Source organism: Lithobates pipiens, unplaced genomic scaffold, assembly GCF_037356315.1.
Source record: "Lithobates pipiens isolate NorthernLeopardFrog02 unplaced genomic scaffold, aLitPip1_a1.2 Scaffold_28, whole genome shotgun sequence".
NCBI lineage: Eukaryota > Metazoa > Chordata > Amphibia > Anura > Ranidae > Lithobates > Lithobates pipiens.
The window spans coordinates 43,767,987-43,793,706 of record NW_027507789.1 but is presented as its reverse complement, the minus strand read 5'-3'; the positions used below and the strand labels follow the sequence as shown (position 1 = coordinate 43,793,706).

The following is a 25,720-nucleotide window of genomic DNA, read 5'->3' as shown; positions in this document are numbered from 1 at the left end:
CATGTGAGGTTGCACAGCACACTGGTGTGAACCGAGCCTAAAGACTGCCCTATAACTGTAATGGCCCCAGGGCTATGGCCGGCACTACCATATGGCAGCTTAAGCGGCCACCTCAGGGCGCCAGGATAGGGGGGGCAGTAAAATCCTAATCCCCAGCTAGTTTCTGGGGATTCTGATTTTTACAGTGCTGAATGTGTTTTTTTTTTACAGACTCCCAGCCCCTATAGGAGTGTGTGTACTTTAGTAAAGCTGACTGTCACCTTTCATGTGGAAGTGTTACAAGTAGCTATGAAGCCACCTATCACTTCCACCATTGCCACGATGTGCAACCTTCTTCATCACGTTTACCAAGCACCACTGTCCCACTTGTGGGCTCGGTGCTGTCATGCTGGGTGGCACTGGGAAGGGCAGCGGTAGCTCAGCAGACCTTCGTCCACTCAGCCACCCTCCTGTACACAGACTGGGAAGTGTCATGTATGATGTCAGGGGTTGGCCTGGGGGGGCAGAGTTACAATTGCCCCCTAGGCCACTCTAACCTATGTTAAAAACAACTGGCAGCCGCTGCCCGCTGCTTTTTTTTCTTCTGTGGAAGTTGGGCCCACGGCCCAGCCGGCCGCTGTTTTATTCCAGGAGTTGTAGTCCACGCTCAAGCTCCTGAGCAGGGCAGAGGAATCTACCACTCTGGTGAGCCTGCATTTATGGACACTGGTGAGGCTGCCTTGATGGGCACTGATGAGGCTGTATTGAAAAACCAGGTGGGCATGGATGAGAAGATTCAGTGGTTCAATGGGCCACTTGACTGGACAGGCTGCCAGCCCTCCCCTGTATGATATCACTTCTTGGACCAGGGATAAGTAAACAAAAATCCTTGCAGCGGCCCTGCGCAGGCTCATTTTTTTGAGTGCACTCGAAAACCACTAGGAAACTGCTATTCCTTTAGACACATTTAGGTTACAGTTGTGTTGCTAAATATTGATTTACCTATTCTCGTATTGATTTTTCTGCTATTGATATAGAGCTGCTTTTATAGATATATTTGTTTACCTTTATTACCTGAGGGCAGTTCTACTCTGCTTTTTGTCATTTATGCAAGTTCCTAATTCTAGACAAATAGTGTCTACCACTAAGCACGTGTGTAATTGTTTATTGTCTATATCCTACAGTAAGGTGAAAGGTACTATATGCTATGTGTGTTTGTAGTGATTCAATCAACCAGGTGTGTCAGAGGGGCTGAGGGTGTTCTTGGAGTTGAGGCGCAGAACAGGGAACCCAAAATTACCAAGCTGCTCCTTTAGGGGTAGTGCGACACACAATACCCTAGTTTTGATTGACAGGGGACCTTAACACTGCTGTGCTCAGAGCCTTGTCTCACTTAAGTGCGCCAAACGTCTGATCTGCAGCACTTTATTTTAGAGGTGACAGGACATATTAACGCCACTGTGTGCAGACAAAGTATGAGCCCTGTTACACTCACCTCTCTTGTAACCTAAGACTCCTGATGTTCTGCCTGCCAGCCAATGAGGAGTGATGTTGCGTCCACGCACGTCACTTTTCCCATTCACCACACAAGCATCTCAATCTGGGAAGGCCTGCAGCATAGTTCAAGGGCATCAGTGGGGCCTCATGTCTAAGTTTTGCCTAAGGCATCACAAAGCCTAGAGCCGCCTCTGGTCTCAGCTAATCAGGAGGGAGAGTCCCGGATAGCTGAGCCTCACGCACATCATCGATGGATCGCGATGGGGTTCAGGTAAATATTAGCGGGGCTGAGTAGGGGTGCTGCACAAAAAAGGTTTTTCTGAGTTGGAACTGATGGAAACACCTGTGTGGGAGACTGTTTGCGGTGAACTCTATTTTCATTTTTAATAATAAAAATAGTCTCTGACTGTTGTAGACTCCCTGAAAAGCTCCACATCATTGAATTAAACTCCCCATGATATCACAGTGCAAAATACAATTTTTTTTACAAATCGTTAAAAAGATGTAAAAATAAAGTTTTGCAACTTTATAATTTTAAGTTCAAAGCTCTAAACTAAGGCTCCATTCACATCTAAGTGTTCCAAATTGTGGATGGAATTGCCGCAATTCTGCCCGCAATTTGCAATAGCGGCAAATTGAGGGGCGCCCATGCGTTCCTGGTGCGTTGCCCGTTGATTTTAATAGCACCCCAAACGCAACGCAACTTTCCTGCAAACAGAATCGCGGGGCACCGGTAGTGGAAAAGAAACACAGGAGCTTCTTTTAAGCGACGGGTGTCCCGTGATTCAATTTGCGCGTTTTTACCGCAATTGACGCCCCCATAACGCGGAGATGTGAAGGGAGCCTAAAACATAGAATGTCTGTATGAAATAAAACCTGACAGTAATGAGCACATAGATTTGTTACATTTTATGGTTTGGAGATATACCTAGAGATACTGTAGTTTTTATCAATACAACATGTGGTTTGCGGTCATCAGTTTTTAGTGAAAAGGGAAAATGCCCTCACAGGTATGTCTTAGAGATGGTTGATTGCTTGTGACACATAGAATGTTTGTAAGACACAAATAGATCACTGCATGATCCTGGAGATAATCCAGTTCAGCTTTGAGTAATTTTGTTATTATGCAATATGTTCTATCACTAACATGACCCAATACCATTGATATTTCTATTTAGGGTATATAGAGTGGATTTATATAACTAATGCGATCATTTTTGCCAATATTAAAGAATATCTAACGCCATTTTTTGTTATCTTTGTCCTCATTGGGATGGTTTCCCCTCACTCCCTGGTCTGGAAACAGAACAGGAAGTGAGAGAAATCTCCCCAAAGGGAAGGAAATCCTCTCCTAGACAGCCGTCACTGGAAGATTTGCTTTCATCTTGTGTGTCAGGGTTGATTGTAAAGTTTTAAATCCCCCATTTATGTCTCTCCCGGTTACAATGGTCATCAGGACAAATAGAGGCATATTGCTCAAAATTCAAGGGGTGATTCCCTCCTTGTAATGAGAATTCAGTGGGTTTGATATTGCTGAATGGGAATCACTGTATTAAAAATAAATTAAAAAAAGAAGAAAAAAAGAAAACAAGCTAGATAAAGAGGGGGAACGCCCCAAGAGGGGGGAGTAACAGAAAACTGCTACCCTCTAGCAGTAGTATTTACTAAGCATGAGGGAAATTTGCTGATATTTGGAAAAACTGTACAGAGCAGTCAAATGCATTGGAGAGGGTTTTTTAAGTACTTTAAATAGCTCTCCAGTGTTTTTCTTACTTTTTCTGACAGAATCTAATGAATGGACTTCCTTATGATTGGGCTTGATTGAAAAATTCACCCTGCATACCTGGTGGCCCTCCCCAAGACTAGTGGGGTTTTGGTCTAGAGTACTCGGCTTACTATAAATCCTTTTCCATATAGTGATCTGTAGGGGTGCAAGGCTGGCCTTAATTCACTGCCCATTTCCTGGCCTATACACATCACAGCAGAAATTGGCCACATTTCTCTTTATGACAACCAAATGGGCCATAGCCCATGCATGAAAGACCCAAAGCGTTGCCTTACAGGGGGTGAAGATGCACCTGACAGCAATGATGCTTCATGAACAAATATTCAGCATGCCAAATTTCTCAAGATCTGGGAACCATGGATCTCTTATGAGTTCCCTTCACTCCAACCAGCCTGTTCAGGCTTTATTTGATCGTTTCCCTTTGGGGCCTTCGAGTCTGAACCACCACCCCTCTCTACCATTCCCTCTAGTCTGCATTCTTTTTTATTTGCATTATTCTTTCTAATTTTCCTTGGTCTTGCTCATGCAGTTGCCGCCTGGTGGGTTTGGCTGCAGGAGAAGAGCCTCCCCCCAGGTGACTGCGAATAGATTTTAGGGCTAAATAATGCTTTGCTGTTTATCAACTGCTGGCAGGTTGTTCTTTCCTTGAGGAGAAACTCATGAGCAGTTCCACCCATGAAAAGTCATGTGACCTGAATTTTTTCCACAATAGCAGACACTGTGCGCAGGCACATACAGCATCTAGTAGCCCCCAGTTCTGGTGGTGGGTGGTTTTGATATTGTGTGTGTGGGGGGGGGGGTTGAGTGATGCCAATGCCCGGACTGCATTTGACAAACAAATCCTGCTCATGTAAGAGGTGGCTGTGTGGGACTCACTGTAGGGACTCACTGTGGGACTCACTGTAGGGGCAAATGTTCTGGGGCAGTTGCAGCTCTGGGTGTTCTCTGCCTGGGGGTGCCGTCATGGCCCCTGGATGCCCCAAAGCCTAAGGAGCACAGTGATCAGTAAGGCAGGAGTCTAGGAAGCAGTGGTGATGCTATTCTACCTGCAGAGCAGTGTGTACCTGTTAGAAATGTTGTATATAGCCCTACAGAACAGAGAGACAGTGCATAGTCCACATAGGCTTTGCTGCTTAACTGCAGGCAGGAAACAGGAGCTTTATTATTCAGGGAAAAGACAATAGAGCATACCATAGATTCAGCTGCAAATTTATAAACACTGCCATCTACTGGTTGATGTAATTGTTGCACAAAATACATGACCAATGTATTTCAACATTCCACCATCTAAAGGAGTAGAGTGGATCTGTACAGAGTGAGCTGTGTGGAGCAGGTAATAATTTTCAGCATACCAAGCAATGTGACAGCTGGGGTAGTGGTAAGCGTGTCTGTAGGCTGAGGAGTTGAGGAAGGAGGAGGCAACCAGCAGTTGCTGGGAATCAGGTGGATGATCTAGAGATTCAATATAGCCTGGAAATGGTGAATAAAGACATTTATCGGGGGTCAATGTACTAGCTAGAACAGTACACAACTAAGGCTAACTAGTTACTTGGGCAGTGAGTGTCTGCATGGGGGAGGTGTGGATGGAAGCCGAGGAAACAATTTTTCAGAAGCAATTCAAGACAAAGGGTACAAATAAGTGTATGTAAAAGGAGTATTGAGGTTTTTTTTCCCTCTGACACATTTTTATTGCTCTCTGTGAACATCCTAAATTTTGGAGTTGTCATAAGGAGGGGCATTGAGGAGAATTCTTCCAATGTAGCCAAATGTTCTTATGGCAACTGTCTGAAATGGGAGTCCACTCTTACAATTTGTGTCTCCAAGAAGAAAAGTGAAATATCCTCAGCAAGACACAAACAGCAAAAATTTACCTGATACGGTTCAACACTACTCAAAAACAAAAGTGCCTTCACACATGTAAAATTTCTAGGTGTTCCTTATAAAATAGCAAAATCTTCACGATTTGAGTTCAGGTCCATTTAAAAGTATAAATTAAACAATTTTTTTGGTTTGGATAGAGTGGTGATTGATTTAGAACATCTTTTAGGTTTATACTGTTGTCTATGTCCCTATCAAAAAGATTTGCTGTTTCTGATTGTCTTGATCATCATTAAAAGTGAGAGGTAAATCAGACATGTAGTGCTACCTCAATAGGAGCTACTGGTTAAGATGGGTCCTCTGTTCTTTGCCTCAACCTCCTAAGATCTTCAACCCCTCTGACACACTAGGTTGAGTGTACAAAGCTTAGAATACTACAGAAAATGACTGAAAGTAATATCTAGTAACCAATAATAATATCATGTCCAAGAAAACAGGCACAGAAACAGTAAGTAAAGGCAAACTTAATATATGGTTAGCTGATATGGTAGGTAAAGAGGCAAGATTAACAAAGGCAATAACACAATTTAGCAAAAAGTGTGATTAGTAATAAGGACTAAACAAAAGATAACACTTGGCATTCAGATCAGCATAAATAATAGCAAGGTAAAATACAGTAAATACGATAAAATACAGCAGTGGGCAGCAATATAAACTTGATTTAACGACTACAGGAGACTATACCGCCAAATTGCATTAATGATGACTATGCTAGGCGTAGAGCGACTGGATGTGCACTGTTGGTAGAAATGAAAAAAAAGGATGGGGAAGGGAACAAAAGGAACTTGCAGGATGATTTTGCTGGAGGGACAGTTCTTTATGTTGCTCTTCTGCTAGCTAGTATTGGGGCCATTTAAGAAGCCGTGGTGCACTTAACAACAGTTTTAGTAAATGAGTATGCAGTATAGTTGCAGTAAAGATGCAGTCAAAGTGCAGTCTAAGTATATATAGGTCAAATGCAGTGACAGTTCAGTATAACTGAAGTTTATGGTCGGTATGGGTGCAGTATAGGTTTGGTTGAAGTGTGGTATAGGCTAGAATAGATGCAGTATGGGTTGGTTGCACTTGGTGTCCTGTTCTCAGTGCCTCAGTTTCTTCTAGCAGTGTCAATAAAGGGCAGATACCCCTCTCATCAGTTTCCAGTATGCTGCTGTAGATGGTCAATGCAGAAGGGGGACCCCTCAGTCTCTGCCTGAAAGCCTCTGTGATCAGCAGTGTGGGAAGTGAAGTGGGCAGTACTGCACTGCCCCCAGGGGTCCTTACTCTCAGTCTCAGGCTCTCACCCCCACTGGCAGGTGAATTCTCATATAGAGGTGTTCTGCTCTCACTTGCTCTCCTTGGTATATATATATATATATATATATATATATATACACACAGTTGTGCTCATGAGTTTACATACCCTGGCAGAATTTATGATTTCTTTGCCATTTTTAAGAGAATATGAATGATAACACAAAAACTTTTCTTTCACTCATGGTTAGTGTTTGGCTGAAGCCATTTATTATCAACCAACTGTTTACTCTTTTTAAATCATAATGACAACAGAAACTACCCAAATGACCCTGATCAATAGTTTATATACTCCAGTTCTTAATACCGTGTATTGCTTCCTTTAACATCAATGTTGACCGTGGTTTGGTTTCAATGGAATGCCTCATTTTCCACTTCTTGATTAGAGTTTGAACACCGCTGATTGGCATTCTCAATTCTTTGGATATCTTTTTATGTCCCTTTCCTGTTTATACAGTTCAACTACCCTTTCCCACAGATCCTTTGACAATTCTTTTGCTTTTTCCATGACTCAGAATCCAGAAACGTCAGTGCAGCACTGAATGAAAGATGCAAGGGTCTGTTAGGAGTCCAGAAACTCATTGACCTTTTATACACACACACTAATTACAAGCAAACAGATCACAGGTGAGAATGGTTACCTTTAATAGCCATTCAAACCTCTTTGTGTCAACTTGTATGCATGTTATCAGGCCAAAACTCACCAGGGTATGTAAACTTTTGATCAGGGTCATTTGGGTAGTTTCTGTTGCCATTATGATTTAAAAAGAGTAAACACAGTTGATTGCTTATTTATTGTAAACTAGTTAGAACTGCTTTGTGATACAAAATATGCATGGTTTAATAAGGTTTTTCCTTCCCCCCTCAGACATGAATGGCATAACCATCATTCTTCTTACCTGGTTCATGGCTCTGGTCTATTCCCACATTGTTATGGAAGAGAAAACGGAGAGGACCAATGCTGAAAGTGCTGTTCGACTTTCTGAGCTCCTTCCACCAATATCCATTGTAGGTCAGTAGCAATCTGTTATGATAACTACAATGTAGATGGTATAGAAATAACAAGACTAGAAAGTGCAAAGAATGCACAACCAGGTAACACCTAAAGTGTGACCAGACTATGAACATTCAGATATTTATATATTAACAGCAATAAATGAAGTTTAAATCAAGCCCTCACTGGCTTCTGTACCTGCAGGCACTGAGGTCATTCTCCCAACAGGTAAGCTGCCGAGTCACTGCTGGGGGGATGTAGCAGAGTGGGAAGGGGTTGCTGCTTGAGGTGAGCTGCTGAGTCACTGCTGGGAGGGGGAGTAGAGGGAGCTGCCGAGCGACTTCTGGAAGGTGATGCAGTATGACCTGCAGAAACACTGCTAGGAGGGGAGTTGGGGCGAGGGTGTTTCTATGAGAAGCTGAAAAACGATTTCAGAGCCCAGACATATCCCTATTGCTACTGTGGGTCAGTGATTAAAAGGTCAGGGGTGCGTAAAGCTATTAAAAGGTAACAATGCCTAGGTAAAGGTAAAGTTTCTTGATTATTCCTTAATAGGAGCAAAAAATTATACTCTCAGTGCTGTAGCCCCTTGTTTTGTATATATATATATATATATATATATATATATATATATTCTGTATATATACAACCATGACACTACCTGCCTGGAGTTTGCATGCTCTCCCTGTACCTACATGGGTTTCCCTTACTCCCAAAAAATGCTGGTAGGTTAATTGGATCCTGTCAAAAATTGCCCTTTAGTATGTGTATGTATGAATGTGGGTTAGGGACCTTAGAGTGTAAGCTACTTGAGGGTAGGGACTGATGTCAATGTACAATGTATATGTAAATTGACTGCGCTATTTAAGTACCTGAAATACATAAATACTATATATAAAGTGGGGATGGAAAGTATTCAGACCCCCTTAAATGTTTCACGCTTTGTTATGTTGCAGCCATTTGCTAAAATCATTTACGTTCATTTTTTTCCTCATTAATGTACACACAGCACCCCATATTGACAGAAATACACAAAATTGTTGACATTTTTGCATATTTATTAAAAAAGAAAAACTGAAATATCACATGGTCCTAAGTATTCAGACCCTTTGCGGTGACACTCATATATTTAACTCAGGTGCTGTCCATTTCTTCTGATAATCCTTGAGATGGTTCTACACCTTCATTTGAGTCCAGCTGTGTTTTATTATACTGATTGGACTTGATTAGGAAAGCCACACACCTGTCTATATAAGACCTTACAGCTTACAGTGCATGTCAGAGCAAATGAGAATCATGAGGTCAAAGGACCTGCCTGAAGAGCTCAGAGACAGAATTGTGGCAAGTCACAGATCTGGCCAAGGTTACAAAAACATTTCTGCTGCACTTAAGATTCCTAAGAGCACAGTGGCCTCCATAATCCTTAAATGGAAGACGTTTGGGATGACCAGAAGTCTTCCTAGAGCTGTCCGTCTGGCCAAACTAAGCCATCAGGGGAGAAGGACCTTGGTGAGAGAGATTAAAAAGAACCCAAAGATCACTGTGGCTGAGCTCCAGAGATGCAGTCGGGAGATGGGAGAAAGTTGTAGAAAGTAAATCATCACTGCAGCCCTCTACCAGTCGGGGCTTTATGGCAGAGTGGCCTGACGGAAGCCTCTCCTCAGTGCAAGACACATGAAAGCCCGCATGGAGTTTGCTAAAAAACACCTGAAGGACTCCAAGATGGTGAGAAATAAGATTCTCTGGTCTGATGAGACCAAGATAGAACTTTTTGGCTCTAATTCTAAGCAGTATGTGTGGAGAAAACCAGGCACTGCTCATCACCTGTCCAATACAGTCCCAACAGTGAAGCATGGTGGTGGTAGCATCATGCTGTGGGGGTGTTTTTCAACTGCAGGGACAGGACGACTGGTTGCAATCGAGGGAAAGATGAATGCGGCCAAGTACAGGGATATCCTGGATGAAAACCTTCTCCAGAGTCCTCAGGAAATCAGACTGGGCCTGAACTTTACCTTCCAACAAGACAATGACCCTAAGCACACAGCTAAAATAACAAAGGAATGGCTTCACAACAGCTCTGTGACTGTTGTTGAATGGCCCAGACAGAACCCTGACTTAAATCCAATGGAGCATCTCTGGAGAGACCTAAAAATGGCTGTCCACCAATGTTTACCGTCCAACCTGACAGAACTGGAGAGGATCTGCAAGGAGGAATGGCAGAGGATCCCCAAATCCAGGTGTGAAAAACTTGTTGCATCTTTCCCAAAAAGACTCATGGCTGTATTAGATCAAAAGGATGCTTCTACTAAATACTGAGCAAAGGGTCTGAATACTTAGGACCATGTGATGTTTCAGTATTTCTTTTTTAATAATTCTGTGTTTTTTCTGTCAATATGGGGTGCTGTGTGTATATTCATGAAGAAAAAAAAAAATGAACTTAAATGATTTTAGCAAATGGCTGCAATATAGCAAAGAGTGAAAAATGTTATGGGGTCTGAATACTTTCCGTCCCCACTATATATATATATATATATATATATATATATATATATATATATATATATATATATATATATATATATATATATATATATATATATATATTGCATGGTACAGTGGAAAAAGTTTTAGGCAGGTGTGAAGAAATGCTTTAAAGTAAGAATGCTTTCAAAAACATATATTTTTACTGTTTATTTTAATATCAATAAAGTGCAAAGTAAGTGAACAGAAGAAAAATCTAAATCAAAACTAAATCAAATTAATATTTGGTGTGACTACCCTTTGGCTTCAAATCAACATCAATTCTTACACTTGCACACTTTGTACACTTGCACAAAGTCAGGGATTTTGTAGGATTAGAGTCAGGTATATGATTAACCAATTATACCAAGCAGGTGCTAATGATCATACTAAACACAAAAAGTTGCGCAAATACAAATAGTGAACATGTGTGTATAAAAAAAAACTTGAAATAATTAACCACTTGCCGCCCGCCCTATTACAAATAGACGGCGGCAAAGTGGTTTCATAATCCTAACCGGACGTCATATGACGTGATCAGGATTATGAGCCGCTGCGCGCCCCCGGGGGCGCGCATCGCGGCGATCGTTGTTGCGGGGTGTCAGTCTGACACCCGGCAACTACGATCTCGGTAAAGAGTCTCCGACGGAGACTCTTTACCACGTGATCAGCCGTGTCCAATCACGGCTGATCACAGTGTAAATGGGAAGAGCCGGTGATCGGCTTTTCCTCACTCGCGTCTGTCAGACGCGAGTAGAGGAGAGCCGATCGGCTGCTCCTCTGACAGGGGGGGTCTATGCTGATCGATTATCAGCACAGCCCCCCCGAGGATGCCCACACTGGACCACCAGGGACGCCACCAGACCACCAGGGATGCCCAGCAGAGGTAATCCTCCCTAGACCACCAGGGATGCCAGTCAGGCACAATGGATGCCAATCAGTGCCCATAATGGATGGCAATCAGTGCCCACAATGGGCATCACTGATTGGCATGCATTATTGTTTGGCACTGATTGGCATCCATTAGTACAGTATCACACCTGTGTTGCTAATGAGTGCCCACCTGTGCTGCTAATGAGTGCCCACCTGTGCTGCTAATGAGTGCCCACCTGTGCCACCTATCAGTGCCCACCTGTGCCGCCTATCAGTGCCCACCCATGCCCATCTGTGCCGCCTACCAATACCCATCTGTGCCGCCTACCCATGCCCATCTGTGCCGCCCATCCATGCCAATCCGTGCCAGCTATCAGTGCCAATTTGTGCCACCTATCAGTGTCCATCCGTGTCGCCCATCCGTGTCGCCCATCCGTGTCGCCTATCAGTGTCGCCTATCAGTGTCGCCTATCAGTGTCGCCTATCAGTGCCACCTATCAGTGCCGCCTATCAGTGTCCATCAATGCCACCTCATCAGTGCCACTTCATTGGTGCCCATCAGTGCCGCCTTATCAGTGCCCATCAGTGTAGCCCCATCAGTGCCCATCCATGAAGGAGAAAACGTACTTATTTACAAAGTTTTGAAACTGAAACAAAAAAAAACATTTTTTTTTTCAAAATTTTCGGTATTTGTTTATTTGTAGCACAAAAAATAAAAACCGCAGAGGTGATCAAATACCACCAAAAGAAAGCTCTATTTATGGGAAAAAAATGATAAAAATTTCATTTGGGTACAGTGTAGCATGACCGCGCAATTGTCATTCAAAGTGCGACAGCGCTGAAAGCTCAAAATTGGTCTGGGCAGGAAGGTGTTTAAGTGCCCTGTATTGAAGTGGTTAATGTAATTTTATAAAAAATCGTGCTAAATATACAAAAAATTATTTATGTGTAAGAATTCAAAAAATCTATATAAAAATTGAAAAGACTGTGAAAAAAAATCAAAATAGTAATAAATAAGTGAAGTGAGTCATATATGTTGCATATGAAATAATGACAGTGAAAAAACTTCTGAAGCACGCCAACCTACAGACAAAAATAGATAATCAACAATTTAACACACAAGTGCATATAAAAATGTGTACCGTATATACTCGAGTATAGGCCGACCCGAATATAAGCCGAGGCCCCCAATTTACCCCCAAAAAAACTGGCAAACTTATTGACTCGTGTATAAGCCGAGGGTGAGACATGCCTGTCCATCCCTGTGTGTGTGTCCGTCCATCCCTGTGTGTCCGTCCATCCCTGTGTGTCCGTCCATCCCTGTGTGTCCGTCCATCCCTGTGTGTCCGTCCATCCATCCCTGTGTGTGTGTGTGTCCATCCATCCATCCATCCCTGTGTGTGTGTGTCTCCATCCATCCATCCATCCATCCCTGTGTGTGTGTGTCTCCATCCATCCATCCATCCATCCCTGTGTGTGTGTGTCTCCATCCATCCATCCATCCATCCCTGTGTGTGTCTCCATCAATGTGTGTGTGTGTGTGTGTGTGTGTGTGTGTGTGTGTGTGTGTGTGTGTGTGTGTGTGTGTGTGTGTGTCCAGCCTACCTTTGTCCCGAGCCTCCGTCCCGTGCCTTGCCTCCTTGCCTCCGTCCCGTGCCGTGCCTTGCCTCCTTGCATCCGTCCCGTGTCGTGCCTTGCCTTGCCCCCGTCCCGTCCCGTGCCGTGCCTTGCCTTGCCTCCGTCCCGTGCCCTCTTCGTCGGCGGCCATTGTAAAGTTCAAAAGCTGCGCCGCCGCCTTCGCCTGTGATAGGCGGAACACTGAATTTCCCAGCAGCCTGTGTTCCGCCTATCACAGACGTCGTATCATCCTCGTCCGTAGTACGAGGATGATACGATGTCCGTGATAGGCGGAACACAGGCTGCTGGGAAATTCAGTGTTCCGCCTATCACAGGCGAAGGCGGAGCCGGAGGCGCGGCTTTTGAATAGAATGGCCGCTGTCTGTCTGCTCGACACGCTGATCGAGCGGGCAGACAGCGATGACTCGAGTATAAGCCGAGGGGGGCACTTTCAGCCTCAAAAAAGAGGCTGAAAATCTCGGCTTATACTCGAGTATATACGGTATGTATAATGATAAAACCTCAAAAAAAAGTCCAAAAACAAAAAATATATAAATATAAAAAATGGATATATATGTATATAGAAAAAAAGTCCAGAACAGGGAGATGAAAACAGCTGGTACGATCCTACAGACTCTATGGCCAGGCATGTACTGGCCATTGGGACTACAGGGAGTTTCCCGGTGGGCCGATGGCTCAGTGGGCCAGTTTCAGTGACAAAGTAATGGCTGCGCGGCTCGCCCTCAACTTCACGCAGTGATGTGAGAAAGATGAGAAAAATACAGAGGAGAATAAGTGAAATAATAAAAGAGGTTAGTGAGGACTCCTTATGTTATGCTACTTATGTTTTTTTTTTTTTTTTGCACAATTGCATATAGTTTTATATACTGCTTTTGTGCTTGTTTGCAAAATTAAAGTGGGCTGGTCTGGATGAAGTCCAGGGCCAAATTTTTGTCCCAGTCCAGCCCTGTCTGTGGCCGTATCATATACATCCGAAACAGGTATATCAGATATTGCACATTGATCCTTGCGGGGGACAAAACAAGCAGCCAGATGGCTTCTTACCAGATCTGATGGACTGCTAATTACGGGAGTCGTTCTCGCAAAAGTCTTGGAAGGATTCAGCTTCTTGTCTCCAGCTCTCCAGTAATCTGCATGCACACCTGCCTGTGTTTCTCCTCATTCATGGGGCTGTTTTCCTGGATGGTGAGCCACATGCCTCACAACTATTTCCATAGAGTGTTTTAGCAAAAAAAATAAAGCGATTCATTATTTTATCAGCTCAGCTCAGAGGTTCCATTCAGGTTTTATAAAATGAGAAAAACAGAGGGGAACTCGTGTGGTAAATTCTTTAGGAGTTTATTCCAATGATAAAAACTTTTCCAAGCACATTTAAAAGGATAATATGAAAAAAAAAAAGACACTCAGCAGCAAAAAAAAATTATTCACATTGCCTGCTGGTGTGTGGTGACATCACGGACAATTCTACCGACCGGTTTCCTTGTAAAAAGCATCGACTAGAGACGAGCGCAGAATTTATTTACTTTTACACAGGTGCTAATGATCATCAATTTCATATGTATGCTGAAACAGTCTTTAACTGAGTTTGGAGAATAGGGCGCGTTGGATAACAAGGAGACTTTACCAAACAGTACATGACTGGCTATTGAAATATGATAAATGCACAACAGCAGCACTTCAGAAGAGGGAAGCACACTCTATAGGAAAGACAAAGCAGAGAAGAAGGCACTTCTAAGTGCAGTAATAAAACACATTAACCCAGCCTTTTTCTCAACCTTTTCAACACAGAGGAACCCTTGAAATAGTTCTCTGGTCTTGAGGAACCCCTGCTAAAAATTTGAAATCTACAACTCACAATATAGGGTAACAAATAGTGTAGCGCTAAATAAGTGAAAAAGTGTCGGTAATGAAGCTGACACTATACCGCACATAAATAATAAAATGTGCAAATACGTGAAAAAATACAAATATTAATTCCCTAACAATACAACATAAGTATGAAAGTGTGTCGATACTGGAAAGTATCAATAACTAAAATGTGAGTCCCAGTGAAATAGTCCACATATATTGAATAGTAAACAAATATTGCTGTTAATCTTCCCAACGAGGAGATCAGGCAATCTATAAATCAGATAAAAGCGGAAATAACGGCTTGTCTGAAGTGGCTTCAAAGAATGGTTAAACACTCTTACCAGAGAGGATGGACTCATCTGTCATACGACGGTTGAGTCAACAGCGCTTGAGGTCCAGAAATGGAACCAATGGTAAGTTGATAGTAGTCCAAGCAGATGGCTCAGCTGTCTCCAGATTGGGAGGACTTCCAATATTGAAAAACTGTGGTATGCGTCTCTCAGGGCGACAGGATTCGATTGATCGCATTGGGGTGCCAACCCCAAATGTAGAGGATAATCAGCAAGTAAGGAAAAAAAAGGAAAAAAAGGGCTCCAAATGGTGCAGATCAGATAGTAACCATTGGGTTTATTTTTAAAAAAGGTCATAAAAACTATAACAAAATTATGACAGTCTTCAACCTCTGTTGTCGAAACGCGTCGGGATTGCATTTGGCACCCCACATTGCTTTTTTATGTTTTAAATATGGAAAAGGGGATCCTTATAGCCCCTATAGTCTTTCGCCTTGTAAGGGAATGGGACCGCTGTTACCATGCGAAAGACTATAGGGGCTATAAGGATCCCCTTTCCATTTGGGCTCATTTGGGAGAATCTGCCTGCTTCAAAAACACTATAAGGAACGACCAACCAAATCCGAAGAATACGGGGTACCATAAAACTCCCCCCTCTTCCTCTTGGTTACCTTACACTATATAGCACCTGAAGCCTCTATACTAAATCATAGGCTCCTATATAGACTAAAGTGTGTTGCCGAAGTACAAACTTGTTGTTTATCCACTTGGAAAAATATTTTCCTTTTACTACTCCCCCTCTTGCACATTTCTCTTGGGGTATACCCATGAAGAAACAAAATTGTTAAAGCTCCTGAGGAAGCGTTGCTCGAAAACACGAAACATGTAGAGCGCCAGAACATATCTGAGTTGTAGTTCTGTATTTGATACCCTGTCGTACTTACTTCCTGTATTAATGTATTATCTGTCATGTTTTAGATATATATGAAAATGAATATGGACGTTCTTTAACCACTTTCAGACCGGACCAATTTGCTGGTCAAAGACCAGACCACTTTTTGCGATTCGGCACTGCGTCGCTTTAACTGACAATTGCGCGGTCGTGCGACGCGGCTCCCAAACAAAATTAACGTCCTTTTTTCCCACAAATAGAGCTTTCTTTTGGTGGTATTTGATCACCCCTGCGGTTTTTATTTTTTGCGCTATAAACAAAAATAGAGCGATAATTTTGAAAAAAACGCATTATTTTTTACTTTTTGTAATAATAAATATCCCCCAAAAATATTTTTTTCCCTCAGTTTAGGCCGATACGTATTCTTCTACATATTTTTGGTAAAAAAAATCGCAATAAGCGATTATTGATTGGTCTGCGCAAAAGTTATAGCGTTTACAAAATAGGGATAGTTTTATAGCATTTTTATTAATAATTTTTTATTATTATTTTTTTTACTAGTAATGGCGGCGATCTGCGATTTTTATTGTGACTGCGACATTGTGGGGGACCCATCGGACATTTTTGACACATTTTTGGGACCATTGTCATTTATACAGTAATCACTGCTATATAAATGCAGTGATTCCTGTGTAAATGACACTGGCAGTGAAAGGGTTAACCAGTGGGTGGCAGTGTAGGGGTTAAGTGTTCCTAGGGGTGTGTTACTAACTTTGGGGGGGTTGGGCTTTCATTTAGTGTACACTGATCTCTGCTCCAATCACATGGAGCAGAGATCAGCGTCACTAGTTGCTAGGCAGAATGGAAAAATGTTGTTTATACAGCATTTCCTCCATTCGGCCGCTCCGTGAGACGATCGCGGGGATGCCCGTGGCGATCGAGTCCGCGGGTCCCGCGACCGGACTTACGGGGGTCCCGACCAGCGCGGGAGCGCGCCGCCGGCGGCGCGCTCCCGATGGCACGGCGGCAACGAATATTGGACGTACATGTACGCCAATATGCCTGCCCGTGCCATTCTGTCGACGTACATCGTCGTGCGCTGGTCGGGAAGTGGTTAAACTATGCCAATATTGACAGGATATAAAGCAGTACTTGATATGTTTTTGTAATCCCTTCTTTTTCTGTTCTAAAAATTTTTTTTTTTTTTTTAAATAAATAATATTTTTGAATATATGGTTATTTATTTTTAATTTTGCCTAAAAAGTCCAATACAACCAACACTGTTCTCAGGTCTTTTGTGTGAAGGTTCGTTTCTCTTTTCCCTCTCTTTTCCCCTTCCCCCGCAAACTTTTTTAGAATTTGAACTGATCTCAACATTATCAAGTCTGTCTGGGATAACATGAAGAGACAGAAAAATTAGTAGAATCCTACATCCACAGAAGATTTGTGGTTTGTTCTCCTAGATGTTTGGAACAACCTACCTGCCGAGTTTCTACATAAACTGTGTGCAAGTGTACCTAGAAGAACTGATGCTGATTTGAAGGCGAAGGAAGGGTAGTCACACCAATAACTGACCTGATTTAGATTTCTCTACTGTTAATTGTTAAATTATAAAAATTAACTTTTAACACTCCTGTTTCTGAAAGCATTCTTCATTTACAGTATTTTTTCTCATAAAACATCATCCGAACTGGTATAATATTCTTTAGTTATCAGTTGAGGAAAACAGCCCTCACATATAAAATACTAGGTCATGCGCCTTGTTAACTCACCACCATCTGTATCCAGTTTTCAATTCTAATCATAAAAATAATCTTTAGATAACTCTAGCAGGGAGCCCAGTATGTACTTTATGTGTTCACAGTGGGTTCCAAGCACCATTATACTGCATTTTCATCTGAATTAGGCAACTAGCATTCTGGAAGGAGCCAACACATTTGGAGAGAGACATCGTAGGGGAGCAATTTTGACTTTTTGCTGTGAAGCTGTCTGAGCAGTAACTTTTCCACAGTGATTTATTATTTTATTTCACAAGTCACATGTAGCTTATCCTCAGAAAGCCTCATTACTTACCATTTCCATGTGCTCTGGAAACAAGATCTTAACTTACTCCCCACTATCTCCACACCACCAGAAGAAACCCTGTGGAGGTGGGGGGGGGGAGGGGGGAGAAGTCTCATTTAGGTCTTCGGATTTATTTTTCAGGTAACCAAAGCACAGATGATAAAATATTCTCCTGATTGAGCATCTGGTAAAAATGGGTCTTCTGTTTTTTGCCATGATCTGTCAGAGACCTCAGACCTTCTGCAACACTAGGTTCATTGAAAAAAGTAGCTAGCAAACACTAATGCCCTGTATACGCAGTTGGATTTTCCGATGGAAAATGTTCAATGGGGGCTTTTTGTGGGAAATTCCATGTGTAGGCTCCATCGGACATTTTCCATCAGAATTTCCATCACACAAAATTTGAGATCTGGATCTCAAATTTTCCGACAACAAAATCCATTAGCAAACAAGCAGGACAAAACTCTGGATAGCCGCACACTGGAAAAAGACTTGAAATCCCATCTTTAATTGAAACAACGTGGGTCACATCAAAACAAGATAAAAAAAATCCACAGCAAAAGAAATCCACAGCAAAAGAAATCCACAGCTAAAGAATAACAGGGTACAGGAAAAATACTGACGCGTTTCACGCCGTTATCAGTAATATAGCTGTGAGTAAGCACTGATTATGGTGCAAAATGCGTCAACATTTTCCTGTACCCTGTTATTCTTTTGCTGTGGATTTTTTGATCTTGTTTTGATGTGACCCACGTTGTTTCAATTAAAGATGGGATTTCAAGTCTTTTTCCAGTGTGCGGCTATCCAGAGTTTTGTCCTGCTTGTTTTCTCATGGTGTGTGTAATGGTCAGCACCTGGGGCTCATCAATAGGAGACAGAGCTTCAGTCCTCGAGGATTACTTTTGAGCGGTGGTTCATCCCTTCTAACAAAATCCATTGTCGGAAATTCAGATCGTGTGTACACAATTCCGACACACAAAGTTCCACGCATTCTTGGAATCAAGCAGAAGAGCCGCACTGGATATTGAACATCATTCTTCTCGGCTCGTTGTACGTGTTGTAAGTCACCGCGTTCTTGACGTTCACTATTTCGGACCTACTTTGTGTGACGGTGTGTATGCAAGACAAGTTTGAGCCAACATCCGTACGAAAAAATCCATGGATTTTGTTGTTGGAATGTCCGATCAATGTCCGATTGTTTGTACAGGGCATAAAGAAATTCTACAACACTCAGTACTAAGACTTTCTTGAGTAAAACACCAAGGCTTTGGGTAAAAGTAAACTTGCATATTACGATTTAGAAAGGTGGTTGATAAGGCAAATGAAAACCAGCAACTATTATGGGTTACACAATCTAGCACACTAAGTAGTTAACAAAACATGGAGAGGGTGAGGCATAAATGGTGTAATGGCCCCAAATCAGCATAAAACAGTAGCAGTGCCACTCATAGTAGCCAATAGGCCGTGAACAGATCTTTTTTTAATAACATTGAAGCTATACTGCCCATGTATCCAAATGATGGCTGTGCTTGGCCTAGACTGCTTTTGTGAGCCCGATCAGCGTTAAACAGCATAAACAATATAAAGAAAAAAAAGGAGGGGACCATTAAACTTAGTAAAAGGGACATTCTCTAAGATGGACCTTCTGCTGACTGTTAGGGATGGGCCAAACACCCCCGGTTTGGTTCGCACCACATATCGAACAGGCAAAAAAAATTGGCAGAACACACAAACATTGTTAAAGTCTATGGGACAAGAACATGAATAATCAAAAGTGCTAATTTTTAAAGGCTTATATGGAAGTTATTGTCTTAAAAAGTGTTTGGGGACCCGAGTCCTGCCCCAGGGGACATGTATCAATGCAAAAAAAGTTTTATAAATGGCTGTTTTTTCGGGAGCAGTATTTTAATAATGCTTAAAGTGAAACAATAAAAGTGAAATATTCCTTTAAATTTCATACCGGGGGGGGGGGGGGGGTGTCCTTGCACAAAATGTCATCTCTAAAGGAAAAAAGTAATTTAAAACTACTCACGGATATAATGAATTGTCAGTCCCAGGATGGGATTCCCCCAGTCCATTACCAGGCCCTTCAGGTCTGGTATGGATATTAAGGGGAACCCCGCGCCAAAATAAAAAAAATGCCCACCCCCAAAATCCATACCAGACCCTTATCAGTGCAGGCAAACTGGTAGGCCACCGGAAAAAAGGGGGGATGAGAGAGCGCCCCCACTCCTGAACAAGACCAGGCCACATGCCCTCAACATGGGGAGGGTGTTTTGGGGTAGCCCCCCAAAGCACCTTGTTCCCATGTTGATGGGGACAAAGGCCTCATCCCCAAACCTTTGCTCGGTGGTTGTGGGGGTCTGTGGGCGGGGGCTTATCGGAATCTGGAAGCCCCCTTTAACAAGGGGACCCCAGATCCCGGTCTCCCCCCTGTGTGAAATGGTAACGGGGACCATTTCACAGAAAAAGTGTCAAAATGGTACAAAAGACAAGACACAACTTGGGACAAGTCCTTTATTAAAAAATAAAAAAATAAAAATGTCCCACAAAGTCCATTCATCTTCTTCTCTCTCGGACCAAAAAAGAAAAAAAAACAAAGCCGCAACCGACCCACCTCCACGGGAAGCACCCGACGGATGACGGTTGACAGTTCTTTTATAAAAAGGGCAGGGCCACATGGTGATGTTCCCGGGTGACCCTGCCCCCCTTTGATTCATGGGGACTTCCCTATGGCTTTCCCGGGGCATCAGAGGGGGGCGAAGCCACCCGGTTACATAACGCCCTCAGTTATAAAAGAACTTTCACCTGCGGCAGGTTCCTCCCATGGCTCGCGGCTTCTTTTTTGTTTTCTTTTTTGGTCCATCGGTGGAGCGAGAGAAGAAGATCATGGACTTTTTAAATCTTGGTTCGGGGTTCCCCTTAATATTCATACCAGACCCAAAGGGCCTGGTAACGGACTGGGGGAATCCCATGCCCTTATTTTCAATGCATTTTATATGTATTTATGTATTGCCAGGACCGACAATTCATTATAGCCATGAGTACTTTTAAATGACTTTTTTCCTTTAGAAATGCCATTTTGTGCAGGGACTGTTCTAAACATGGGAAAAATGTGCCACTTTACAGGCATACTATAGACACCCCCAGGTACAAAATTTATAGGAATATTTCACTTTTATTGTTTCACTTTAAGCTTTATTAAAATCACTACTCCCGAAAAAACGCCCCTTTATAAAACTTTTTTTTGCTTTGATATATGTCCCCTGGGGCAGGACCTGGGTCTCCAAACACTTTTTATGACAATAACTTGCATATAAGCCTTTAAAATTAACACTTTTTATGTTTCATGTTAATGTCACATAGACTTTAACCGTGTTCCGACGGCTTTCGAATTTCCCCGAACACCACATATTGTTCAGTGTTCTGCAGAACACCTGAACAACCAAAGTTCGGCCTGAACTTATGCTCGGGCCGAACCATTCGCCCATCCCTACTGACAGTCATTGGGGTCATTAGGTTACTGTTGGTGCACTAGAGAGATGCAGCTTAAACAAGGCAAGGCAGAACATTCATGAGCTCAGGGGTGTGCGGCAAAGCTGTAGTATAACTGCACCATGGGCTTGCAATAATGTGATGTAAACTCAAGTGGCTGGAACATCAATTGAGGTAACTGAATATGAGGGAAAAGCTAATGGTATTCTGCCCTCAGTGGTCTGTGTACTATCAGTGGAAAAAGAAAAGAAGGAGGGGGCACCGACCAAGTGCGTTACCACTGGTAAAGCTTTATTAAAGCATAAAACAGCAAAGTGTATACTCCCAAAGAGCATTAATACAAGGCATTAAAATTTGAGCAGGTTCGCTGTTCATTTGTTAATGCCTTGTATTAATGCTCGTTTGTGAGTATACACTTTGCTGTTTTATGCTTTAATAAAGCTTTACCAGTGGTAATGCACTAGGTCGGTGCACCCTCCTTCTTTTCTTTTTTCCTTTAGTTCATGAATACCCATTATTCTGAGGAGGGCTGCAAGATGGCAGTCATTACTGTATGAAGTTGGTCACACCACGTACTGAGGAACTAGACACCTGTGCGCAGGAGAGATTTCTATTGTTTTTACTATCAGTGATACAGATGGGTCGTTGGCCTGCTCACCATTTCCTCATTGAGACTGTCAAGTGTCATGGTAGAATTAGTGCCCTCTTGAACTGGTCCCAATGTGGCGGTGACTTGACCGACAGTTCAGCTGGCAGATGCGCTTGTCTCTTTGCAATTAACAGTTCAGCTGGTTTGGCAGATGCACTGGTCTCTCGGCAGCATCCTTACTATGCGAATCGAACAAGTAGTAATTCCGGCTCCTGCAATTTTAGGTCTACCCCGTGCTCTCCCGAGTGGCTCACTCCAACAGGTCTGAAATGCTGAGATCCCACAGTGCCAAAAGCGCTGGCTTTTTCTGTGCAAAGAATATAAAGCCCTCCAGGCTTCTCCTGTCACACACAAGTTGTTGGGATTTATAGTTTAGTAAGACAAGTATTTAACTAATTGGCAGCCTTAAACTAAATCTCCCCGGATTTCAGGCATGCTGGTCAGAGGAGGTGGTGCAGCAGCAGACTCATATCTGTTACAGCAGAGCATTTAATTTAATCTGTGCCCAGTCTTGCCACAAAGAGTTAATCCAGCTCTGAGCAGTCCTCTTATCTTTCTTCAGTAAGATAAAACCAGACACACAGGGAAATAGATGTGTTTTTTTCCCCCCTTGCTTTGAAAGACAGCTAATTTTCTTATCTCATGCATCAATGTGAGAGAGGCATTCTGTGTACTTCACATCCCCCCCTCCTTTCTTCTCCAGCTCTCCCAGAATTGGCTACTTCACACCTCAGCATGATTGGGCATGCTGAAGTCATGTGGTGAATTTCTGGGTTTTGACTGGATGTTAGTGATCATGGGGCACAATCAACGAGACCAGCAGTAGTTCAGTGTAAGAAATACCGATGCCTGGCCAAGGGAAGTGTAGAGGAGTCTACTGAACCTGCCCACAGAATCCGGACTATTGCTGGGCCAAACAGCTAAAGGGGAGATATTTGACAGGTAAGGATACATGCAGGAGGCATTTATATCTTTATGGATCAGCACTATGGAAGTCATTTAGTAATGATGAGAGTGGGGTTACAACCAATTTAACAAGTCAGCAGAAGGGGCAGAAAGACAAATTTATTTCAGAGCAAAATCTTTGTCTGTATTTCAATACTTGGCTACACAATACAAAATCATTTATTATGAAAACAAACTTTAAGGCAAAGTAATAAAGAGATATGTTCAGACTCCATTAGCAAATTGGTCTCAGAAGAACAGTCTATGGGCCAATGTACTACTGTCCTAATGAAATCCATAGTAGATTTACAAATGTTTGCCAGACACATGTATAATGTGAGCATGCAGGGCTACTGTATGTTAAAAGATAAGGTACTTCTATGGCCAACTTTATAAGTTACCACTTTCTTCCTATATTACAGATTTAACAAAGACATCCCGAAGAGTGAGCAGGGTGGATGCAGAAAGAAATAAACTGGCCAAGGTAATTGTTTGCCATGTCCAGAAGTTCCATAAAATTACTCTCTTTCGCAATACATTTCTATAACTGACTGAATTAATAGGTTTTAAATGCAATGTGTCCCAAATTCCTCCATAAAATAACATGACAGAGCCTAAGAAATGGAGAGCAAAAGGCTATGATGCTGATTCATTCTGTAGATTTAGTCTGGACACCTTTCCAGATGGTCACACATGTAGTGCCATGTGATTTTAAAGTGAATCTGTGCTTTGCCTACACAACAGATAGTAATACATGTATATCTTTTAAGAGAAAGGCAATATGTTTTTATTTTTACCTTACTTTTTCTCTCCCACCACTGTATACAGCCCCCAAGAGTAAAGGTTTTATGCAGGACCCTGTTTAATGTGGAGCAAGAGGGGCAGCTGCCCCAATCATTGTTGTGGGGCCCAAAGCAGCTGCCACCTGTGCTGCCCAAAAATTGGGCCCCCCAGCCCCTGATGGCACTGCAGAGCGACTGGGGAAACAGGAGGCAGCACTGTAGATATAACCCAGTCAGCAGGGAGGGGATAGAACTGGCAGCTCCACTGATGCTCTGACCCCTCCCTATGCAACCTGAATGGATGGGACGCTACGGCTGCAGTAGGAGCTGGGATCAGAGTTGGAGCGGCATCACTGAAAGCCCTGTACCATGGATCAGATGGTGAGCTGGCTTGACAGGTAAAGGTAGGTCTTTCTCCCCAATGTTTCATAGATGTTCCTTTGAATGCACAGAGCTGAACTCGGGAGCAAGCACACACCAGTGCCCCTGTAGCAAGAGGCTTGCTATTGGGGACACTGGTTGTCAGGAACGGTGTTGTTGCTGGGATCGCCTGCTGGTGTCACTGTTTATTTTGCCATCAAAGGTTGCAGTTCTGGTGGTCACCAGCGGGTGTCTCCCAGCAAACAGACATTCTAATAATCCAGCTGCACCTGAAGTGCTATGGCTTGGAAGTATATAAGCCCGCCCTTCACTGAGGCTCATGGCTTCAGAATCCTTCCTGCTAGCCTTGTCCCTGCCTGACCTGTTGCCTGAGACCTGTTCCTGATTTGCTTCCTGTCCTAGACTCTGTTCCCTATACCTGTGACTTGTCCCCTGATCCCTGCCTTGGCTCCGCTTCCTCCACCTGGCCTCCTGTTCCCCTTGTCTCTCATCCCTGCCTTGTTATATATGTGTTCCCTTTCCATGTATATAGTTAGTTAGTTAGTTAGTTTAGGGTTTTGGGGTTTGCTGTGTATTATTTGTGTTCTTGCTTGTTTATGGTTTGCTGTGTATTATTTGTGTTCTTGCTTGTTTATGGTTTGCTGTGTATTATTTGTGTTCTTGCTTGTTTATGGTTTGCTGTGTTTGTTTGGTTTGCAGGTGTGCCTTTTTCCTTAATAAATATTTATATTTTCACTTACCTTTCGAGCCTCATTCCTCAGTGCAGCCCATTGATCTGTTTATTCTGTGCTGGATGCCTGTGTTAGGCATCCCTTCCGTGACAGAATTCTGAAGCCATACTAACAGATCGGCTGCACTTGGGAATAGGATCTGGACACTTGCTATTGCCAAGAAAAATGCATCTGGATGATATCCTGTATCTTTCGCTTCTGGCAACAGAGGACAGAGATTTTTGTCGTCAGACATTAGGTGAATACACTAGAGAGCAACTGCTGGAATGTATCCGTATAGCCCATGTTTTTGTTGATCAGGGCAGTTTTCTGTTTGAGGATGTGCAACCATTGATTTGGATCTGTACAGAGTTGGCTCTGTCTGATGCCTCTAGTGGAGGTGATGACTATACACCCCCTTTTAGTGCAGCTCAGGTAGAGTCTTTGGTGTGGCTGTTGGAAGATGACTCAGCCTTTTTCTTTGAGCAGTACTCAGCTTGTCCTAAACAGGTGCTTGCAGCATGTATTGATTCAGTGCAGTCTCTGGTCAGACAAACCATGTGCAAACCAGATTTTGTGCAACCATTATTACAGGCCTGGTCAAGCTTGTTGTACTCAGCTTCTGTCAGCTCCCAACCACCCATTTCTGTGTCCAGATACCAGCCTGCTGGGATATCTTCCTCTCTATTACCCCCAACAACCACAATTTCTGACCCATACACCCTGCTACCAATGAAGTACCAGTACCCTGTTTCCTCCTGCTGTACCTACCCAGCCTTTAACCCCTCTGCTACTTCTCAGCTGCCTTCATCAGTTCCATTGAATCTCCCCTCAAGTTCTGCTCCCTCTGTTTTACCATCCTTCCACTCTTCGCTCTTACCAGCTGCATCCACTACCTACAGCCCTGTACCCACATACAAATCTTCAGTTGCTAAAACCAAAAAGAAACGGAAGTTTTTCCCAACCCATACCATTCTGTCATCCCCCACTTCTGCCTCCGCGCCTGATGATCCGATGCTTGCTGCCCAGCCTGATGATCCGATGCTTGCTGCCCAGCCTGATGATCCGATGCTTGCTGCCCAGCCTGATGATCCGATGCTTGCTGCCCAGCCTGATGACCCGATGCTTGCTGCCCAGCCTGATGACCCGATGCTTGCTGCCCAGCCTGATGACCCGATGCTTGCTGCCCAGCCTGATGACCCG

General features: G+C 43.1%; 1 protein-coding gene across 1 annotated transcript in view; it reads left to right on the top strand.

Moving 5' to 3' along the window:
- Positions 1-25,720, top strand: part of ASIP (agouti signaling protein) — a 135,369-nt gene that overhangs the window by 62,310 nt on the left and 47,339 nt on the right. The window contains exons 3-4 of the mRNA XM_077459154.1: positions 7,302-7,445; positions 23,067-23,128. Coding sequence (XP_077315280.1) covers positions 7,302-7,445; positions 23,067-23,128 — 206 coding nt within the window. The remainder of the gene's footprint in view (positions 1-7,301; positions 7,446-23,066; positions 23,129-25,720) is intronic.